Source organism: Sminthopsis crassicaudata, chromosome 3, assembly GCF_048593235.1.
Source record: "Sminthopsis crassicaudata isolate SCR6 chromosome 3, ASM4859323v1, whole genome shotgun sequence".
In the NCBI taxonomy this organism is placed as follows: domain Eukaryota; kingdom Metazoa; phylum Chordata; class Mammalia; order Dasyuromorphia; family Dasyuridae; genus Sminthopsis; species Sminthopsis crassicaudata.
This window is the reverse complement of record NC_133619.1, coordinates 584,983,686-585,005,912: the sequence shown is the minus strand read 5'-3', so window position 1 is coordinate 585,005,912 and position 22,227 is coordinate 584,983,686. Positions and strand designations below refer to the sequence as shown.

The following is a 22,227-nucleotide window of genomic DNA, read 5'->3' as shown; positions in this document are numbered from 1 at the left end:
GATCCTAGTCTTGTGGCTGTTCCACAAACAAAACATTCCACTCCATCTTTAGGTTTCTAGAATTTTCTCTTATCCTTCATACCTAGAATGGTTTCCCTCTTCAATTCCACACCCTGGCTTTCCTTTCTTATTTTAAAACCTAGGAAGTTTTCCCAACCCATCTTAATTCTAGTGCCTTTCCTGTCCTTTTCTGTTCTTTCCAAGGTGCTAAGTCACTGGAATTGATAGAAACAATGCTTATGTACTCAGTACTTATTAGAGTTCACACCTTTAAGAGAGCATATATAAGGAGGAGCTCCCACAAGGCCATGGAGACCCACAAACCCACTCTCTCAGAGGCAGAGTCAGATTCATTCCTTTTCCACCTTTGTGCTGGCTGGAGACTGAAGGACAAACCTTTGGATTTGGAGACATTTGAAGAGAGCTCTTGGAACCAAGGAGAGAGATAGGCCTCTAGTAAAGCTAACCGGGCCCCAGGAAAAGAGACAGGAAAGAATTAAAAGGAATAATAAAGCATTTGGATTTTAACTCCTGGTCGAATTTGAGATGATTATTACTCTGAACTGAAACTAAGGTTGCTTCCAGAAGCCCTCCAAGAAACCTGCTCCCAGAGAACAGTATATTTTAAAGAAGAACATTACAAATGGGTTGCTTTACCATTTGCTTTATTTCTTCATTGTAGTACTGATATTTGGGATATGAGAGTGAAGCCTTGGATATAAAGCTTGAAATCCAAATTTTCCTCAATAATGAAAAATATTAACCAGAAGTTAAATTGAACTCAATAATCATATCCCCTAGATTTATAATGTTTAAGAGAGCAAATAGATATAATTCTTGTCTGGTGTCTTCTCTCTTTGAGGGAGAGAAGAGTAGCAACCTTTTGTTTTCAACTTCCTGCTTTTCTGGCAGAAATTAGTCTTCCTTACTGAAGATGGGTAAAAAGAGGCTAGAGAGGCTATTCTGCCTCCCTTTAATCCACCCCCCACCAAATTACACATGGGGTTTCTCCACCCATACATACCCAAAAATATAAAGTAAAGAAGCTCTCCTGAAGCTCTGCAACTTTGGAATCTTTGTAGAGTTGTCAAGAGCAGAGAAATTTGTCTAGTCACGACAAACAGCATTATATCAAAGGCAGACCCCAACACAAGTTTTCCTGACTCTGTCACTGACTTTCTATGTACTGTACTACCCTGCCACTTAAATTTAGTTAAATCATTTCAAAATGAAACAATAACAATAAGTCATCTTTACAAAAAAAAACAACAAAAAGTATATATCTATATGTCTATATATATATATGTCTCTCTCTCTCTCTCTCTCTCTCTCTCTCTCTCTCTCTCTCTCTATATATATATATATATATATATATATATATATATATCTCCCTTTTTTTTTTGGAGAAGGAAATAGCAAACTATTCCACTATTTTAGCCAAGAAAATCCTAAATGGATCACATAAAGCTGGATACTACTGAAAAACATCTGCAGTAAGAAGGATACAGATCTGTGATAGATGGATGGATGAGATGAGAGAGCTATATCCTCAGATTCACATAATTATACCCACTCAGACTTTAGGTACCTGGCTTCATCTCATCCTAGGATCAAAACACTACACATGATAAAGGTAAATAAAGAAGTAATGACTATTTCCATCTTTACTCTGACTACAAAGATTTCCAGGATTCTATCCTAACTGCAGCCCACTTTATGCTTTAACTCTGGCATGCATCTTATGAAAAACACCCTCATTTTCTTAGTGTATTTGTCATAATCAGTGTGGTACCTCTTCCAGAGGGCAGAAGCCATACCCTAGCTGATTACTTAGAACTCAAGCTTAATTCTCCCAATTAAGCAACCCCCCTCCCTCCATCTCCAATCAAAGGTCTCCGGGAATCTTCCAAGCAGAGGATCTAAAAATGGATCAGCAAGAACTAAGTCAGGTCCAGGGTTTTACTATAGCTATAGGTAAGGACTTCTTACTATGGATAGGTCTTGGGGGTGGAGAAGGAGTTCAGAAGTGTGGGGATCACAGAGCCTGGGTGCTGGAGAGGGGATTCCAATGTTGGCGGTTTATAGAATTTGGAAGAAATGATGAAGAGTGGGGGTTTTGGAGGAAGAAGGGCTCAGATACCAAGCGCTATGGATTCCCAATAGGAGGTGAGGAATGCAGAGAAAATTGAGAGAAAGGCTTAATGATTGGGATTAAAAAATGATTTTGAACTCCAGTGTGTGTAGGAGGGAAGGTAAGGTCTGAGGTCCTCAGCGATAGGGGTTAGAGAATGTAGCGTAATTAGGGGATAGAGCAAGTGATGCTGGGATGTGTGAGAATCTAACAGAGTAGGGGGAGGTGAGGAGGAATGGGGCTGAGCTCTGGGGTTGGGGATGAAAGTCTTGGGCAGGCCTGGATAGGGGAAGATGGAATTCAGATGTTGGCGGGATAGAACCCTCAGTACTGGGATGTGGATGACGGGGTATTGGTGGGGTGGGGAATCCCACTGTGCGGAGCACAGGCGCCCAGCTGTTGGGGTGTGGCGGAATAGTGCACAGGTGTTGGTTATGGAGATCTGGATGTTGAGCGTGGGGGATGGGATTACAGGTGTAATCTGTTAGGAGGTTACAGGTACACTATTAGGAGACAGGTTGTGGGGCAATGGAAAATCCAAGATATACAGGGGGTGGGATCCCTGGCCAGTTTCCTCTTCCCTGCCCCACCCGAAGAGCTGGAGCTCCTCGCAGGCCATCTACACGCTCGCGCACGGCCCAAAATGGCGCCGTGGAATTCCCCCCTCCCCCTCCAGGCGCGCACCCGCAGGTCTAGGCGCGGTCCCGCTTCGGGCACGCGCGCTCCTGCGCTGGGGGATGTTGTGATGGAGAAGCGGCCGCTGAGCCCGACCCAGAGTCCGATCTCCAGCCCAGCCGCTGCCGCCGCCGCTGCAGCCGCTTCTGCCTAAAACCGCCCCGCAGCCCGAACCAGAATCTGAGCCCGAGCTTTCCGAGCGCCCGCAGCCCCGGGGTCCCTAGCGCTGCAGGTACGGGGCTGGGGGCCCTGCCCTCCCCATCCCCCTCCACCGCCCTCCCCATCCCCCGCTTCTGCACCGCCCTCTCCTTTCCTCACCCATTCTACGGCCCTTCCATTCCTGCGCTCTAAACCCCTTTATATGGCAACCTCTTCCCAAATCACAGATTAGATTATCTCCACTATTGCTTCAGAGGAGAGTATTGTGGTTGCCCTCTATCTCCTCTCTTCGCTGATCTCCACCCCTCCCTATCTCTTTTAATTTCCCTGCTCTACTATACCGCACCCACAGTCTTCCCCATCCATCCATCCATCCATCCATCCACCTGGGCCTGCCCTGCTATATGCACAGCCCTCCGCTTTCCAGTCTAATTTCTGTTTGCGTTCCCTTCCCCCACTCCCCTCCTTGGGGATCTGCCCTTCCTAGGCTGGAACTAGCCCTCCATCCTCAGCCCTGTCTTTTTGTCTCTTTAATCTTCCGGCTCCCCAAGCCCAGCCACTCTCCCTTCCACCCCCTTTTTTCCTGAATCTTAGCTTGAGGAGGGTGAAAGCCAGAGGAAGGCGATAGAAGAGGGAGGTATGGGAAGGGGGGGAGGATGGTTGTGAAGGGGAGGGGGAGATGGATAAGAAAAAAGGTGGGAAGGTAGGGGACCTCAGAGGTGGAGGGACGAAAAGTCAGGGGAAGAAAAGATGGGAATTAAAGACCGTTCAGAAGGAGATGATGACCATAGGCTAATGGGAGGTAAAAGGAGAGGATACGGGACAAGGTGAGGGAGGAGGAGGTCAGAGGCAAGTGGTTCTGATAAAGAGACATCAGGCGGAAAAGGGGTGTGTATGTGAATGTGTGCGTGTGTATGTTTATACAGCTGAGATTTGCTATCCTGAATCGGACTAAGAATAAATTGTCTACATTTTGTTGACCTTTTGGGGATGTAGCAGGACACTGGGCCTGCATCCTCAGGGATCCATCTTGAGTTGTGACTGATAGATCTGAGGCCTTCAGATAGTTTATACTTGGGTAGAGTGTATTTAATTAACCCTAAATATGTTTACTATTTTAAAGTTTAGCTGTCGTCCTTTTACCCTCAGACCTGTAAGACCTATGGATATAGTCTCTCTATGCATACCAGGTTTTCCAATAATCAGGAGAGTTTGATGTCATCAGAAAACTTGGAGTTTTCACTATGCCCTTCTTCATGATCCTAAGAATGGGAAATACTATCATTTAACTCCTAGAAGAAATTTGTAAACAACCCTACTCTTTGGACTCCACAGTATCTTGCATATAAAAGGCATTTAATAAAGTGACTAAATGAGTGAATGAATGATGAAGTTAATTCAGATATACCTGCTTATCTCGAACCTTGTCTCTTAGTTCTCTATTCTTAATTAATCTGGCGTCTAATTTTCTTTTTTTAATAGAACCTTGTCAAAATTTAGGAAATAATTGATTTAACCTTTTCATTTCTGGACTCAGTGACCCCTCTTCTTCATTGCTTATCCAGAGGCCATTTTGTCAATTCTTTTCATCCTTTTTGTTTATCTGCCTATCGGAGTAGTGATGGTGTGGGATGGATAAGGAGGATAAGTTTCCTTCTATTTAGATGTTTTCATAATTCTATCCTGTCATTCTTTTTCCTGTTCCTTCCAAATCCATCTCTGCCTTTTCATTTCCTTACCCTGTCACTGACTTCTCAGTAGGGATAGAAATAAACAGAAATATGTTCATTCAATCAATATTGGGTGTACCCAAATTCTTAGTGCGGTTTCAAGTTTTTATAGCTACTAATTAATAACTGGATTTAGTGAGTTTTTTCTTAAGTGTTAAACTTTGTATAGGATTAGAAAGAAGATTGGAAACTCTAACTGCCCTGATGATAGGGATGCTAATAATGAGATACCTTGAAGTCATTGTTGAAATTGAAATTTTTTAAAAAGTCATATTATCTGATATTTTTATATCTCCTCAGGCCATAAATCAATGCTCTGGATATGAGAATTGAATTAAGTTGAGATATGTTCCTGTCTCCAAGGTTCCTATATTTCCTATGCTTTTTTTTTTTTTTTTTAAAGAGAAACCACCTAAGAAGAGAGTATAATGGAAGGCACTGGATTTGGACTTGGGAATCCTAGGTTCAGATTCCGATTCTGACACTTCCTTGACTCTGAACAAATTACCTACCTCTCGCTTCCACCACTTTCCTAGATCCTTGAACTTCTGATCCTAAATGTCAAATAAATGGAATAGACAATATTTAGAGAAAGGAGAGGTTTTAGGTTGGTATTCGATGGAGATGGGCTGCAGCTTGAGAGTTAAATAAGATTTAGATAAATAGAAATGAAGGGTGTAAGAATGTCATTCTAAGCTAGGGAGAAATGTTTCTGTTTCTGTAGCCAAACATCAATGAAGAGACAATCCTAGTTGGAGTGGGTTGGGATGAGGAGGTGTTATTTTAGTAAGTAACAGGAGAAAAAAAAAAGCATCCAGAAGGATAGGGTAGGGCAGATGATGAAGGGGCCTTGGATGCTAGATTAAGGAGTTTAGACTTTTATCTTTTCTATAGTAGTTACCAAAAATTCTTGAGTCAAAAAGTGTAATGTGATGAAAGTGGGATAATCAGAATGTCATTCCTTCTGTAGGAAAGATTGGAAGCAGGGAGGCCTGAAACTTTTGCAAGAGGTGCTTGCAAAATGATGTATGAGATAAGAGTTGGTGAAGATTTGGACTAGGCTGATAGTAGTAGGGATGAAGAAGAGGAAGCGGAAATGTTAGGAACATGGAATTAAAGATCTTAAGGAACCTTAGTTATCTTCTAACTTGACCTCTTATTTTGCAGATGAGGAAATTGAGAATTAAAATAATTTCTCCAAGGTCATATAGGTCAAAAGGAACAAACCTAGATTCAGACCTAGATCCTCCAGCTCCAAACCACCACATAATACCCCTCATTGGAAAGAAGTATTCAGAAGACTTTGTATTGGATGTGAAGGCTATAGATGGAGCCAGAGCACACACATGCCCATATTCAGTTCCACTTTGTTCTGTGGAAGCTGTCCTGAGTGCCCCACCTCAAACTGATTTCTCCTCTTAATTCCTATAGCACTCATTTTCTTCAAGGGATGGCTCAGGTGACTTCTAATGGTCCCTCCCAACTCTCTTAAGTCATTTGGCTGCCATACATAGTGCTATTTCTCATTTTATGTCAGAATATATAAATGTCCAATTTCTTGCTCCAGAAACCAAATATAATGCCCTTGTACACCCCCAGGCCTAGATTCAGGACCCTGCAAAGGTTAAGTGATCAGTAAGTATGAGTCAGACAAACACATTTAGACTAATAGATAGGCATAAGCTAGGAATGGATGAAGGACAGAAGCTTTTAGGTCCATAAGGAGGAGAGGAAGATGCTGGAGGAGAGAAAATATTTAATGACATGGAGAAAGGGAAGGTCAAAGGAATTGAAGAACTGGGAATTGAGAGGATCTAAGAGCAGTTATGTGGCTCAGTAAATAGGGCCTGAAGTCAGAAAGACTTATCTTTCTGAGTTCAAATCTGGCCTCAGATACTTACTAGCCATGTGAGCCTTAATAGGTCACTTAACCAAGTTTGCCTCAGTTTCTTCATATTTTTAATGAGTATAATGAGCAAGTGACAAATCATTCCATTACCTTTACCAAGAGAATTCCAAGGCATCATGAAGAGTTGGACATAACTGAAATAATTGAACAATAATAAGTACAACAACTAGGGTGTTAAGAGATGGTATTGGGTCTCACATCAGCAGGGATTGGTTGTAAAAATGATCAGACCCTTGCTCAGTTCTGGGGTGGTGAGCTGGGGTGGGGATGGGACCATGTTAGCTACCCACCACATTCCCCAAAATGGACATCAAAGTTTTCATGCCTGTTTGACTCAGCTTTCTGCCTAGCACTGTCCCTTGTACATTGAGTTCAGGCTAGACAAGGGCTGAGAGCTGATTGTCAGGAGTTTGTTTGAGGAACTGAGGCTGTGACAGAGAGGTCATTGTATGGGCGCTCAGCTGCCTGAAGCTGTGGCAAAGGGATGGGGGGGACAGTGCTTTGCTGGAGAAGTCTCTGTGTCTTAAGATGGAAAAGACTTCTGGTCTCTGAGCCTAGACCTATTAGAGGTAGTAGCAGCAGGTGGGCGTCAGGTAGGTTAGTCCAGTGATCCTTTATTAGGGGGACAGTGGAAGTGAAAGCCCCTGGAGGGAGGAGACTAGATCTTTAAGGAGATCATGGGAGGAGAATAAAGACCATTATAATTTTCCCCTCAACTTTCATAGGTGCCCTCTTGCTTTTATACTTGTATACTTTTACATGCTCCTGTGGATAGGTCACCAGCCTTAGTCTACTGTCCCACTCTGGTGAGGCCCAAAGAAAGCTATTGTCCTATCTGGGAGAGTGGGGGAAGAGTTTCATCTTCATCATCCTCACTGATGATGAGGATCATCAATATCATCATATCCATTTCTAGAATGCTTTAAAGTTTACAGAGTGTTTTCCTCAAAGAAATTAATAAAGCAGGCAGTTCAAGTATTGTGCCCATTTAATAGAAAAAAGTGGAACTCAGAGAGAGAAACTGAATGTCTCAGAGTTGCTCAGCTAGTTAATGAGAGGCAAAATGGTGTAACTGAGAGCAGGCTAGACATGGTATTAGGAAAGAGGGAGCACGGAATGTTAGAAAGAGGGCTGGGTTTGGAATTTTAGGACCTGGATTCAATTCCACATCCTGTGACCTACTTCCTTTGTGACTCTTTCCATTGAACCTCACTTGAATTCAATTTCCTCATCTATAGAATGAGGAGTAGGATTGGACTTAGTGATTTCTAAGGTCCCTTCCAACTCTTCATCTGTGTTTTATGATCAAAATTGGGTTCAAATCTCATCTTCAAAATTAGCTCTGTGACGCTGAAGAAGTTATTTAACCTCTGAGCTTCAGTTTTCTCCTCTACTTTTATAGCGGTATTTTTAGGGCATAAAATAATTTTAAAGGCCCATTTTAGGGCAGAATACTTGTACTCCTTAGCTCATAGGTTTGTTGCTAGAAAAGCATTATATAAATAAATGTTATATAAGGAAAATAAAATGTAAGTGTAGTGTGAGTGCTAGTAATTATTATTAATAAAGTATCAGAGCTAGGATTCAATCTCAGGTATCTCCTGACTTCAAGCCTATATTATTTCTACTCTACTCCCTGTCCCTTAATTAATGATGGTTTTACTCCCTATTTCTTTGTCAGGAGGACCTACCGTGGGCCATGTCTGCATCGTTGAGCCCACAACCTGATGTGGTGAATGACAACAGCCGTGTGGGTCCAGTGCTGAGCCTGGCACTGCCCCTGCAGGCTGCCCATAACCAGTTATTGAACGCCAAGCTACAGAGTGTGGCAGCAGCACCCAAAGGCCTTCGAAGCGCCATGGGAGAAGGTGGTGGGGCTGAATCAGGCCCAGCCAATGCCAAATGGGTGAAAGAGGGTCAGAACCAGCTACGACGGGCAGCCACAGCTCACCAAGATCAGAACCGAAACATGACCCTGGGTGGAGAACCAGCCCCTACTGTGGCTTCTAGCGCCAAAGGCTTGCTGCATCTCTACTCAGAATTAGACATCTCTGCCCGAAATGCTGCCAACTGTGGGCACTTGGGTTCTGGTCTCCTCATTGATCTTGGCCCACCTGAGCCTCAGGCCCTGCCCTGTAGCCAAGAGGAAGAGGAAGGAGAAGAGAAGGCAGCTGGGGAAGAGGAGGATGAAGAAGAAGAGGAGGAAGAGGAAGAAGAAGAAGAGGACTTGTCCTCTCCCCCTGGACCTTGTGAGCCTCTGGAGGGCAGTGAGGGTAACCCTGCTCAGCGGACCCAACCAGATGGTCCTCGAGATCACAGCAAGAGCGCTAGTCTCCTGTTTGGCATGAGGAACAGTGCGGCCAGTGATGAAGATTCAAGCTGGGCCACCCTATCACAGGGCAGCCCTTCCTATGGCTCCCCAGAGGAAACAGGTATTTCTTTGGTGTGGGGGACGGAGGGGGCATTAAAGATCTAAGCAAAAGTGGCCAAGTAGAACTGGCAGGAAAGATAGTCAATTATGAATACTACCTCCTTTGGCTTCATTCAGGCTACCCCCTGGGCTGGCTTCATTCATTATCTAAGGTGGCCAAAACTATAAAATGAATTCAAGGAGGAAAAAGCAATATGGAAAGGTCAGGGTAGAAGGGCCATATCCCTAGCTTAAGATCAGTACCAGGAAGAGGTATATAGTTCAAAGAGTGGCTTAGAGATAGTAAATAAAGGTAGTAATAAACAGATACTTCTTTGAATAGAGAATTTAAAGCATTGGCTTTTATTATTTATTATTATAATATTATATATTGATGAATTATAGAGAAAGACAATGAGAAAACATCCCTTATTGGAGTTTTGTGACTAAAGCTGAGGAAATATACCAGGAAAAAGCATGAGGGACATTGTTGGCCTTGTTCCCCAAAGACCAAGCCCAGTGTCTTTTCTTCAGCCAAAACAAAAAAATATACAGAAATCATCTTCTATTATTCTTTTAAGAGATTCAGAAGGATTCAGAAGGCATACCCAGTGACATCTTCTCCAAATTTGCAGAACACACTAGCCCCTTAATGTTGATGAGATACTAAGCCAGTGGGGATCCTAGAAGTAGATCTGCCCAAATTCTGGAAACTCTCGGTAGGAGAAAAGTGGCAGCTAAGTTTGAATGTTGGGAAAATGCAAAAAAATATATTTTAATAGGAATTGCCCAGGTCACCAGTCAGCCGGCCAGTCAACAAGCATTAAGCTCATGAGTGTATAAGCCTGGAACAGTGCTAAGTTCTGGAGGCATATAGTAAGGTCAGAACCCTCAAAGGGCTTAGATTCTATTTATTTTTTTATTTTTATTTTTATTTTTTAATTTTATAATTATAAAATTTTTTGACAGTATATATGCATGAATAATTTTTTATAACATTATCCCTTGTTTTCATTTTTCCAAATTTTCCCCTCCCTCCCCTAGATGACAGGCAATAAAGGGCTTATATTCTAAGGTGACAGCCAATCAATCATCACAAGCCACTTAGAAGCCCACTATGTGCCAGCACTGTGAAGCATATAGGACAAGAAAACCCGAGGGCAGCCTGTGGTCTAGATTCATATAATGAGGTGCTAAGTTGTATAGCTGTGGCCATAAATGTTCAGAAGTCCAGAGGTAGCAGAGATCAGTGTGGCCCATGATGCTCAAGAAAGTTCTCTTAAGTGACTTGTGAGCTGAACCCAAGAATACAGCAGATAAAATCTGGTTAATAATAATAGTAATAGTAATAGCTAACATTTATATAGCATTTACCATGTCCCAGGCAAGTGCTAAGCACTTGTAATTATCTCCATTAATGCTCAGAGGTGAGTGTTCTTATTCTTATTTTACAGATGAGGAAACTGAGCTAGACAAAAGGTAAGTAGGCAAGACTACTTGCCTAGGGCTACATAGCTACAAGGTATCTGAGTCTGGATTTGAATTCAGATCTTACTGACTTTTGGCCCAGTGCTCTGCCTACTGATCTTCTGTGCCATTTAGTTGCCTTACATAAAGAAAATTGAAGAAAAAGAATCCAGACAGGAGGAAGAATGTGAATATTATATATTGATGAGTTATGGAGAAAGACAATGAAAAGACACCCCTTACTGGAGTTTTCTGACTAAAGCTGAGGAAATATATCAGAAAAAAGCCTGAAGCACAATGTTGGCCATGTTCCCCAAAGACCAAGCCCAGTGTCTTGGTTCAGCTAAAACAAAAAAGCACAGGCCAGGCATTCAGACATTCTTAGGGAAGAGATTTGAAACACAACAGAAGATATCTTTTTATACAAATGCTCCTTTTACCTCTGCCAAAAGTATGATGGTTTCAGGATGTAGTTCAAGGATGAGAAAAAGGGATTGGAAAAGGTAGTTGGACAGCTCCAAAGAGGGAGATAGCTGAGGAGACTCAGGTGAAACCTAGAAATCAAAGTCATTGGGAATTGGTGGGAGGGGCAGGGATATGGATATGGTCCCAAATCCAGAGATTGTTGCCTGGTTGCCCTCCTCTCAAAAAAGATGTATGTATAGAAGATAGCTTCGCCTTACTAAGACTCAATTTCCTGAAAGAGGGTCCTGGTTTCTGGTAATACAGGTTCCAGAAAAGTGGGTTAGTGGATTCCATTTGGAGTGTATCAGGGAACATTGAGAATAAATGGGAGAAGGCTTCTTAAACTGCCTTCAGGTTTCACTCCTCTTCTTGAGGAGCTGTAGACTGTTGTCCCTCCCTATCAGTGCAACTCAAGATCAGAGGCTTGGTTTCCCCTTTCTCCATGTCCCTATCCCGTCTCCAGTCTGGCTCTGTATGCCCATTGGACAGGTATAATATCCCTCTTCTTCCCAGGCATAAGTCTGCCCCAGAAGACAATGAAGAATACAGAGAAGTCTGTGGAGAGCTGAGTGCCTCCCCAAGGTGATGAGGGAGCCCCAGTTCCCCACCCTTAGGCCCTAGATCTCATCCCTCTCTCTTTGTCATTGTGGAGGAGAGCAAGATTTGATGCATCTCCAAGCCTTGCTCACCTTCTTCCCTCCTTGGGCACAAACACTATTTGGTTGCCTAGGAGCCCTGGCTCAGCTCTGGGACAATGTCTGTCCCTCAGCAGTGACTCTCTTGCTTCAGTACCTGTCAGGATTCCCGGTTTCCCCAGCAACCAGAGTTTGCGTCACTGGTCTGGGTGTGCCCAGCTGGTCCTGAGGCTCCTGTTGCTGGGGAAACGCAGCAGTCCATCTGGGCTCTGGCAGGTAAGTGTGAGAGATGGGTGTCTTTGGGGCAGCCTAGCCAGTTGAAAGGTGAATGATACCCCTTTCCTTTTGGCTTAAACCTTTCTGACAGACAGTATTCATATGTTATAACCTTCTTGCTTTCCTACTTCCAACCCCTAGGGTAAACTGTGAAGTATTTGGAGCAGGGAGGATGTCTCTTGGCTCATGTGTAAAGGAGGGGCCCTGAAATCCCCATGGTTAATGGGAGTCATTGGGTCCCCTGAGACCTCAAAGGCTATGTCCAGTTGCATGCTGGGAGCTGTAGTTTCTGTAGGGCCTTTGAATGAGGAGGGTGGGAGGTGGTTTAGGGTATCCTGTCTCCTTGGCTGGGATTTGGGTGTGTGTGGGGAGCTGTGAATGCTTGACGCAGAGAAATGATGGAAATAGCTCAGCTTAGGGATGGGGAGGGGGTATTCTGGGTGGAGGTGTGAGCTGTGAAAGCCGAGAACTGCATTGTAGTGAAAGCAGGGTCCCCATTGCTGCCAGCTAGATAGCGGGTCCAGCACTGAGTGCTAACCTCTGCCATAGCAGTCTCCAGCCCCTAGGGGTGAGTGGGGGTGGGGTGGGGGAGGTATGCTGGGTTCCTCCTCCTCTTGGCTTAGAGGGGAGGAAGAAGCCTGGCAGATGGCTCTGCCCTGGTGGGGAGAGGAAAAGGGAGCTGGAGTGGGAGAGGGAAGAGGAGGGGGAGGGGAGCAGCTGTTCTCCGGAGCCCAGTACCAGCACGTAGCAGTGAGCTGAAGCCCAGCGGGGCAAGGGAGGAAGACCGTGGGGGCCCAGGCTGGAGCCAGGGCCCGAGGGTGGGAGGGGCCCCGGGCAGGCAAGCAGCATGTTCTCTCAAGACTTCTTCCTCGCCATCATCCTACAGGACAGCAGCCCAGGTGAGGGCAAGGATTGAGCCTGGGAGAGCTCCTGGGCAGACTTTTTGGGAGGGGAACAGTAGGAAGGGAGCTGGGATTGGGGGTGGGGTAAATAGGAGCTAAGAGTATCACTTACCTTATGACATCTGGGTCAGAGAGAATAAGAAGTTAATATTGTATGCATTTGCAGTATGTGTACGTGTATGCATTGGTATGTTTGTGACCAGTGCATATGTATGGCATATGTGTACACTGATGGCTGTTATGGGAGAATTACTTGGTATGTGGTGTATTTAGAATATATGTATAGTGTGTGCACAGTATGGATGAGATATATGTTATATGTGGGGGGTATGGGATATGTACTCTGTATGAAATTTTAGGGGGGTTATATGTTCGTGTGTGTGGCTGCACAGTGCACATTGACATGAGTGTGTATACATTATGTATGAAGTCTTGCATATATTTACCTGGCGGGTATTATTGGGTATGTGATTTATGCATAAATGAATATTTGTATACATATGTAGGGCATATGTATATGTATAAAGAGATTCAAGAGAGCATTTCTGAATTCTGTGGTGTCTAGCTTCCTGTCTATTTCATGCCCTGTACTTGAGCCCATTCTTTTTTTTTTAAACATAATTAATTATTAATGTGCAGCTCCACACACATCCAACTATTAATATACATCATTAATATGTATAAGTATGTGTGTATGTGGTTCAGGTATGAATTATCTTATAGGTGTACATATTTCGTGTGATCTGTGTATGTTCTCATTACTGGAACACCGGTATATATCCACACACTTGTATACACACATGTATACATACAAGCCCACAGGACACCCCCAGTGTTGGGAATATGAGCTGGGCTCTGTGCAGAGTGAGCACTATAATCCCAGACTCTCCATCTACTGCTCCTAAGCAGTAGGAAGCCCCTTCACTTCCATTATCCCTGGATCCCAGTCTCCTAAGGCTGCCGAGCCCCCTGGCCCATCACCTGTAATCACAGGCCCAGGCCAGCTGTGAGCTCTAAGGTGGGAGTTGATGGCACTACCCTGGCAGGAGATGGGAGGGTGGCAGTTATCCTGACTGGGGAAGGGTGACTTCTTACTCAGCCCATCTTGTGGCAGACTCCTTCTGGAACCGGAATTCATTCGAGACGGATTCAGACCTGCCTTCCGGATGGATGAGGGTCCAGGATACCTCAGGAACCTATTATTGGCACATCCCTACTGGAACCACCCAATGGGAGCCTCCTGGCCGGGCCCCACCCTCACAGGGGAGCAGCCCCACTGAAGAGTCTCAGGTGAAGCATCTATTAGTTTCCTGAAGGAAAGGGAAGAACAGCCCCTAAGCCGGCTCTTCCAACCTACCCCTCCATAATAACTGGCATTTATATAAGCACTTTATATATATTTATAGAGGCACTCTTTAAGGTTTGCAGTGTTCCTTGAAAACCTATAAGACAGGTAACAGCAGCTATCCCCATTTTATTATCTCCACATTTGTTGTTATCCCCATGAAGAACTAACAGGGTTAAATGACTTATTTGTAGTCACTTAACTGTTACTAAATTTGAGAGATAGGCTTTGAATCCAGCTCTTCTTCACTCCAAATCCAGTACTGTCTATTCCCTCTGTTCCTAGGCTAGAGCAGTTCCTAACCTGAGTAGCTTTTATAACTCTTTGGGCCCAGTTGGGTAGGTAGCTAGGGGCTGGACCCTAGAATGCATGTTTTGGGAGTGGGGTGTGGGGTTAGAGGCATTCATTATACCCCACCCTTCAATGCCTCCTTCCTCAGCTCACCTGGACTGGCTTTGGTCATGGGGAGACCTTTGAGGATGGCGAGTTCTGGAAGGTAGGTGAGAAGACGCCTGTTCATGGGCAGCAAGAGGCCCTTGGATGATGGGTAGGGAATCCTGGGAGTAAAAGAGTCATATTGGTCTTTTTCCTATCGCTGTCATTTCTTCTTAGGATGTGGCCAGTGAAGAACCCCCCATGGAGTCAGAAAGGAAGGACTCTGAAGATGGATCCCTGCCCTTCCAAGCTCTGAACATTGGGTGAGGAGAGGAAAGGAAAAGAGTCAGGGGATACCTTATTGATCATGAAATATGGGGCTTGGGGCCTGGGCCCAGTTTTCCTAGCCTGAGTTCTGGCTGGGGCTAGAAGAGTGGGGCTGTCTATATAGGAGTAGGCTGGGAAGGGTGTCTTCTCTGTCACAGGTGGCTGATTCTCTACTCTCCTCCCCTAGCACTGGCTTGCCCCAAGAGCAAGAGAAGTTACCCCTTCTGAACACCAATCTGGGGGCCAAGGTTCGTCAGCTGTGTTGTCTGGGGATGGCAGAAACAATAGGAGGTTCTTGAGTAGGGGGTGGCTGGAGACTGGGACTTTACCCTGGACCCAGCTAGGGTCCTCTTGGTCCTCCGCATGCTCTGTGACAACCCAAGATTCCTTATGTCCGAGGGCTGTGTTCTGCCCCATACATGCACCTTCCCCATGTTCTTCCCTCCCCCTTCCCCAATTGCAGTGCTTTGCGGTGCGCTCTCTGGGCTGGGTGGAGATGACCGAAGAGGAGCTGGCCCCTGGACGAAGCAGTGTAGCTGTCAACAATTGCATCCGCCAGCTCTCCTACCACAAACACAACCTGCATGACCCAGCCCAGGGAGGCTGGGGGGAGGTGAGCAGGGGGAGAAATCTGCTCTTGGACCCACTAAGAGAGGGATGTGGATGTGAGGGATTGACCCAGAGTCAGGGGAGAACCAGAAATCTGTGCAATAAGCTTGCCCCAGCTGCTGCCCCACTCCAGCAGGCCTGGTGTGACAGTTGTCTCAGCGTTGCCCTCCCCCCCTGCAAGGCAACTGTGGCAGGTGTTAGCTCTCCCTTCCCCCACTGCCTGTATGGCAGGTGCCTGGGGCTGCCTTCTGTCTCCCAGGGCCTGCTTTGACAGGTGCTCTATGCTTCTCCTCCCCCCTGCCCTCTCCCCCCCCCCCCCCCCCAGGGAAAGGATATGCTGCTGCACCTGGAGGATGAAACATTGAAGCTGGTGGAGCCTCATGGACAGACAGTGTTGCATTCACAGCCCATCATCAGCATCCGTGTGTGGGGCGTCGGGCGGGACAGTGGAAGGTGTGGGCTGAGGGAAATTCTCATGGAGGGGGGAATGGATGGAGTCCACCTGGGACAAGGGGCTCACCCAGCTACCAGGGTGGGGCCACTGTTCCCTAATCATGCTTTTTGTCTCCTTTCTGCTGCCGGACCCAGAGAGAGGTATTGTGCCCCCCTATGCCCTCCTAGGCCCCAGCAATGCCCACTAAGCTATTAGCATTTTCTCCTATCCCCCTTCCCCCTAGTCCTGCCTGCTTTTTCTCTTTTTCTGTACCTTATCTAAAGCATTCCCTTTACCAGTAAATTTAAGCTCTCAAGCCCTCAGCCTCCAAGACACTGGATTTGGATGATCCTGATCTGCTAGCTCTTGCCCCACTGGAACTTTGGTGTCTAGCAGAGTGGGGAGACAATGAATGACCCATCTTTCTCACAGGGACTTTGCCTATGTGGCCCGGGACAAGCTGACCCAGATGCTCAAGTGCCACGTATTTCGCTGTGAAGCACCCGCCAAGAACATAGCCACCAGTCTGCATGAGATCTGCTCGAAGGCATGCCCCCTACCCTGGTCCCTGGGCCCAGTAGGGGCAGGGCACTTGCATGGGATATAGGTTCTCTACTGAATTTGGCTCCTGCCTAGGCAGTCACTGGGAGGCCACCTGTGGGATGAGGGATTGTGGGCTTTGGGGTGTCAGATTCTAGAACCCAAAAGAGCAGGTAACAAGATTTCACTCCCACAGATCATGGCTGAACGTCGAAGCGCTCGCTGCTTAGTGAATGGCCTGTCTTTGGATCACTCCAAACTGGTGGACGTTCCCTTTCAAGGTCAGGGCCTCCTCCTAACCCCATGCTCATCCAAGCAGGCAGATGGCCCCCTGTCCCGGCCCACTGGCTGGTGCACTATCCTTGTTGGTTCACCTGAGAGACCTAGGAGTCACAGAGCTTCAATGGTGATGGGGCAGTTAGAGCCTCCATATATTTTCCGTAGAAAACAGGTCAGAAACAATATACACAGCTAGCTCCAGCTGTGCACAAATTACTTGAGAAGATTGAAATTCAAAATCAACCAATCATAGCATTGAAGGGATTTGGATTTGGAGGGAGTGAAGCTGGAGGATGATCTGGGGAAAGTGGAGGATCAAGAGATCTGGGCCCTGCATTGTTAGCTGAGATCTGGGGAAGTGGGCTGGAAACTTATTTCATATCTGGTGGAGTGGCCTGGGGGCCAGAGTTGATGTGCTTTCTTTCCCTCCCCTCAGTGGAATTCCCAGCCCCGAAGAATGAGCTGGTACAGAAGTTCCAAGTCTATTACCTAGGGAATGTGCCTGTTGCTAAGCCAGTGGGTATGTATGTTGTCTGCCCTAATCCACTTACCCCTCTTTCTCTATAGAGAGGTCCTTTCAATCCCCAACTCCTGTCCGCTGACCCAGCAAACCTTTACCCCTTCCTTAAGTGAGGGAAGATATTTTTGGAGTCATCTTCCTGACTGCCGTTTTCTGAGCACAGAGAATGCCCCCTGCCATTAGGACCTTCCACCACCCACATTCAGCCATGATCCACTGGAAGGTTTCCCTAGCATGAACTCTACAATTCTGCCATTATTCCCTCTTTCTCACTTGTGTGTGGAGGGGTGGGAATGGGGAAGGAGGAGTGGAGATCAAATCAAATCAAAGCTTTCTTTGAATGTCTCCAGCCTAGATTTTGACACCGTGACAGACAATGCCTAGTTAAAGAGATTGGTAAAATTCGGTCTGAGGAACAGACTGACTAGTGAGGGGTCAGAGTAGCTGTCATTCAGGCTGTCACATATAGCTGTGTCCCTGGTTTCCCAGAGGACAAACTAGAAGCAATGGAAGGAAACTACTAAAAGACAAATTTAGGTTTGCAATGACTCTCAGAAACAGGAAGGAGCACAGAGGCAAGAACGCTAGCCTGAGTTCTGTCATTGTATACATTTTCCAGTAATACCTGCTTAAGGTCTCACTATTAGCCCTCCCTTTAGCCCAGTCTCTAAACTCAGGTTTTCCTGATCCCAAGCCCAGAGTCCAGCCACTGTACCACATAGTTTTATAGTACCAACTCTGTGCCAGGACCTGTTCTAAGTGCTTTACAAAAATCATGTCATTTGAGCCTCACATCAATGTGGGAGGTAAGTGCTATTAGTTTTACAGTTGAGGAAACTGAGGCAGACAAAAATTAAGGGATTTGCCCAGAGTGATATATCTAGAAAGTTTCTGAGACTGAATTCGAACTCGGGTCTTTTTGAATCCAAGTTCAGCCCTCTGTATCCATCATGCTGTATAGCTCTTAAAGAGCTCCTTTGTCTACTATATCTTCACTTTACAAAAAAAAAAAAAAAAAAAAAAAAACACAGACTCGGAAAGCTTAAATACAAGACGGCAAGGTAGCAGGAACCACTCTGAAATGCCTGGGTCTAGTAGTCCCTGCTGTGATATAGTGGAGAGAGCTCTGCCCTGGCATTTGAGGGGATCTGGATTTGGGGGCTCTGCAAACAACATACAGCAAACATTGACTGATTCCCTACTATTTGGGACCCTGAGCCTAGGGACCACCAAAGGACTACAAAGATGAAAAACAGTCCCTTACATTAAGGAGCTGACAACCTGGGAGATCACAAAATGAAGTCACTTCCTTTCTAGGTCTGAGTTTCCTCCTGTGAACGAAGAATATAAACTGATGCTTCCCAGTTCCCTTCCCACTACAAGTTTCTGTGATTCTAAATGCCTACCCTTAGATCACTTAGAAAGTCCCCAAAGTTTTTTGTTTTCATCTGACAACTAGATAAAGATTTGGGACTCATCTCACAATGGATGAGCTCTCTGGGGGAGAGAATACTGAACAAGGAGCAGATTCTCTCACTTGAGGGGCAATCATAGGGAGGGGACATGAGGGAAAGGAGGAGCCTGGGAAAGAAATAGGAGAGGTCAGAGAGGAAAGATGAAAGAGCGATGATGCTGAAAGGCAAGGGAGGACAGCTTCAAGATGATGATCTGTAGCAATGTCAAATGTTAAAGGGAATATAGTGAGGAGGGAGAAAAGACCCTGTGGTCTTGTAAGGAGAGTCTTGAGAAGGCAAATTGTATATGTCTGTCCCCACAGTAGCATGTATGTATAGAGGCAGCCTACTGTGGAGGTTAAAAATGCTGGACCCAGGTAGTTGTGGGTGGGGCGATGACCAGTGAGTACTTTGGGCAAAGTTCTTCATTTTTTGGATCTCTCTGTGTTTTTATACATAGAACTATAGTACCTATTTCTTAAAAGTTGGCTGTGAAGGTAACATATGGGAAGTGCTTGGCAAATCAAAACACTATATAAATTACTACAAAGGATATAACTGACATATGACAGAGATATCAGTTGATATTGTCCTGGTGGTATGACTCCTCACAACTTTTTTTGGGGGGTGCTGTCTCTTTGGTCTTCAGGTGTGGATGTGATCAATGGGGCATTGGAGTCAGTTCTGGCCACCAGTAGCAGGGAGCAGTGGACTCCTAGTCACGTCAGTGTGGCTCCTGCTACCCTCACCATCTTGCACCAGCAGGTGAGGCCATGGCTGGGAGGGAAGGAGGGAGACAGCTGATGAGCTCAGGCTCTGGTCTCATCTGCTGTAGGCTGATTGCCATGGGGGGGAAGAGAATGCTTGACTGGCTGATAACTATGGACGACTTAGTAAAATTTTAAAAATAGATAGTTATAGTCCCTCTAGCTATGAACAACGTGCTGCACACGTTAGGTACTTATTGGATGCAGCTCAGCAATGGCTTCTTCTCATTTCCCTTTGTGCTAGATCACTGTGGGTATGTATGTAATAGAGCTGCCTCATTCTCAACAAATTTGAATCACAGAATGTCAGACCTGTGAAAGAGAGCTCAAAGACCATCTAGTTCAATCCCTGCTAGTATAATAAATCCTATTACACCATCCTTAACAAGTGGTCATCTAGTCTGTGTATAAAATCTGTGACGATGGGGGTGAAAAGGAACACAAATATTTATTGAACATCTAGTCCTGGTCAGACACTGTGCCAAACAAGGAATATACAAAGATTGTATTATTTGATCGGCATAACCTTCCCTATTTTCTGAGATACATGCTATTATTATTCCCATTTTACAGTTGAGGAAACTGAGGTAGGTAGCTCAAGTAATTTGCCAAGAGCCACACATCTAAGAAATGTTTCAAGTTAGAGATTTGAACTTGAATCTTCCTGACTCTAGGCCCACTGAAATCTTCTTGCTCTGAGTTCTCCTGTCTAGGGCCAAGCCCTTTTTCTTCTACATGACACCCTTCTGATCTTGAAAGCTCAGTATCATAAGACAGTGTGATGTAATAGGAGTCCTGGCTTTGGAGTCAGAAGAGCCGAGTTCAAATCTTAACTCTGCCATTTACTTTATGTCATCTTGAGCAAATTGTTTAATTCCAGTGGTCCTTAGATTCCTCATCTACAAAATGAGAGGACTGTACAAATGATGTCTTAAGTCTGTGATCAGTCTGCCTCTTCCTCCCCTCCTCCAGTCTTCTCCAGACTAAACATCCTGAGTTTCATCCGTTAAGCCTAAAATGATGTGATTTTGAGCCCTCTCACTAAGCTGGTCATGTTCTTTGCGGACATTTTGGATTGGTTAGGGTCTTTGCTAAAATGTAGTGCACAGAATGAAACACTGTTTCAGATGTCGTCTGATGAGAACAGGAGATGGCGACTCCCTTACTTGGGACACTATACTTCTATTTATGTAAATTGAAGTTTGGTTGCTATATTGAGCCTGTAGTCTACTAAAATCTCTGTGGGGTTTTTTGTGTGTTGTGACCTTCTTAGAAAATAAGTAAAATACATAAGATTATCAAGGAAAGCAAATATATTTAAATATATCAGAATAATGAAAAAAATCAAACCCTGTACATTCAGAGATTACAGATTAAGAACCCTGTTTTCTGAGAGAAGCAGTGACAGGGCCATTGAGATCAATGTCCCCTCCAGAGGTGATGTAGATCTGTAATAATTGCCCCTCCTAATTAATCTCCCAGACTGAGGCAGTTTTGGGAGAATGCAGGGTACGGTTCCTGTCTTTCTTGGCGGTGGGCAGAGACGTCCACACTTTCGCTTTCATCATGGCTGCTGGCCCTTCCACTTTCTGCTGCCACATGTTCTGGTGTGAGCCCAATGCAGCCAGCCTCTCTGAAGCTGTACAGGCTGCCTGCATGGTAAGTTGGGGACTGGAGATAAAGGAAGGGTTGCCTGCCAGGGTGGGAGAGAGAAGATGGGGCTTTACAGAGAGCAAGGGGAGGAAATGGGGGCACCTGGATTGAATAGGCAGTCTGGAGCTGAAGACTGTACCCCATTGCCTTTCCCCTTAGCTTCGGTACCAGAAGTGCCTGGATGCTCGTCCCCAGGCCTCCAGCTCTTGTCTCCCAGCACCCCCTGCGGACTCGGTTGCTCGTCGCGTGGGCTGCACTGTTCGAAAGGGGGTCCAGTCTCTTCTGGGCACACTCAAACCTAAAAGGCTAGGAACCCATACACCCTGAACAGCCTCGCAGGGTCTGGATTGGGTCCAGACCATTCCCCAAACTGCCCTGGGGCCCTGGGGAACTCTTTTAAGATATGGGGTGGGGAGGGGCCCAGGGCAGCCTATCAGGCCCTTGCTGAAGCTGCTCTGGGCCAGGGCCATCTGGCAATACTTCTCCCATCAGTGGCAGTGGCTCCCTGCCTGGGGGATGGGGAGGAAGGTGGGACAGCAGGCCCACAGGGAAGGAGGAGACTGAAGCATGAAGGTAGAACAAATGGTCTCATGGCCAGACTCCACAACCGGGCCCCTGTTCTGGGATGCTGATCTATCCCAGCCCAAGGGTTCCTATGTCTCTTTGCCACGTGTATCAGTCCGTCTGGATTGTCAGGCCTTTGACCTGGCTTTCCCTTTGCTGGCTGGGCCTGTACCCCAGGGGCAGTGAGGCTAGGAGTGGGGGAACACCCCTCCTCCTGTTCCCTGGGCACTGGCTATTTGTGTTCACTAATAAAGCCTGTCTGTGCGCCCATCCTGATGCCTGCCTAACTGTTGCCTCTCTGTGCCCTGGAGCCACCTCCTCATGAAGGGTAAAGTTGGTCACTTTGCATTAATGTCATGAAGCTGTTCCCCCTAGACCTAATGTTACTTCTAGCCACACTACTCTCTCCTGTGTTCCCTCTGTCTTCAGTTGTTAAAGCAGTCTTGGGCTTCATTCCTAAATTTCTGTGCGGAAGATCTAAGTCTTCTTTAGTTTGAGTTAAAGCTATCAGAGTAACCCATTTAGTGCTCTCTGTGGTCCCTGATCTAAAGACTTTGGCATAAGGCCTTCCTAAGTCTGTTTTCAACAGAGTATGGAACCTT

The 22,227-nt window shown here is 45.7% G+C and overlaps 1 protein-coding gene across 6 annotated transcripts; it reads left to right on the top strand.

The window, feature by feature from the left end:
* Nucleotides 1–2,841: 2,841 nt before the first annotated feature.
* Nucleotides 2,842–21,901, top strand: APBB1 (amyloid beta precursor protein binding family B member 1). 6 transcript variants are annotated; one of them, XM_074305033.1, is made up of 14 exons: nt 2,842–3,038; nt 8,286–9,036; nt 13,874–14,049; nt 14,544–14,600; nt 14,717–14,802; nt 14,994–15,054; nt 15,270–15,419; nt 15,741–15,868; nt 16,281–16,395; nt 16,585–16,669; nt 17,104–17,187; nt 19,291–19,406; nt 20,891–21,067; nt 21,221–21,901. In XM_074305033.1, exons 2-14 carry the CDS (start codon nt 8,304–8,306, stop codon nt 21,386–21,388), a joined length of 2,136 nt encoding a protein of 711 aa, XP_074161134.1. In that variant the 5' UTR covers nt 2,842–3,038; nt 8,286–8,303; the 3' UTR covers nt 21,389–21,901. The 6 variants fall into 6 exon arrangements, 5 of the variants coding, with proteins under 5 accessions (XP_074161134.1, XP_074161138.1, XP_074161137.1 ...); XR_012488476.1 differs by having other exon boundaries at nt 2,851–3,038; nt 19,291–19,534; nt 20,844–21,067; XM_074305037.1 differs by lacking the exons at nt 2,842–3,038; nt 8,286–9,036 and adding an exon at nt 11,803–11,857.
* Nucleotides 21,902–22,227: the final 326 nt, after the last annotated feature.

Excerpts from the sequence above, each read along its gene's own strand:
- APBB1 (XM_074305033.1), top strand. The coding sequence starts at position 8,304 with ATGTCTGCATCGTTGAGCCCACAACCTGATGTGGTGAATGACAACAGC. Across the intron at positions 9,037-13,873 it reads TGGCTCCCCAGAGGAAACAG|ACTCCTTCTGGAACCGGAAT; the intron begins GTATTTCTTTGG and ends ATCTTGTGGCAG. Across the intron at positions 15,420-15,740 it reads CCCAGGGAGGCTGGGGGGAG|GGAAAGGATATGCTGCTGCA; the intron begins GTGAGCAGGGGG and ends CCCCCCCCCCAG.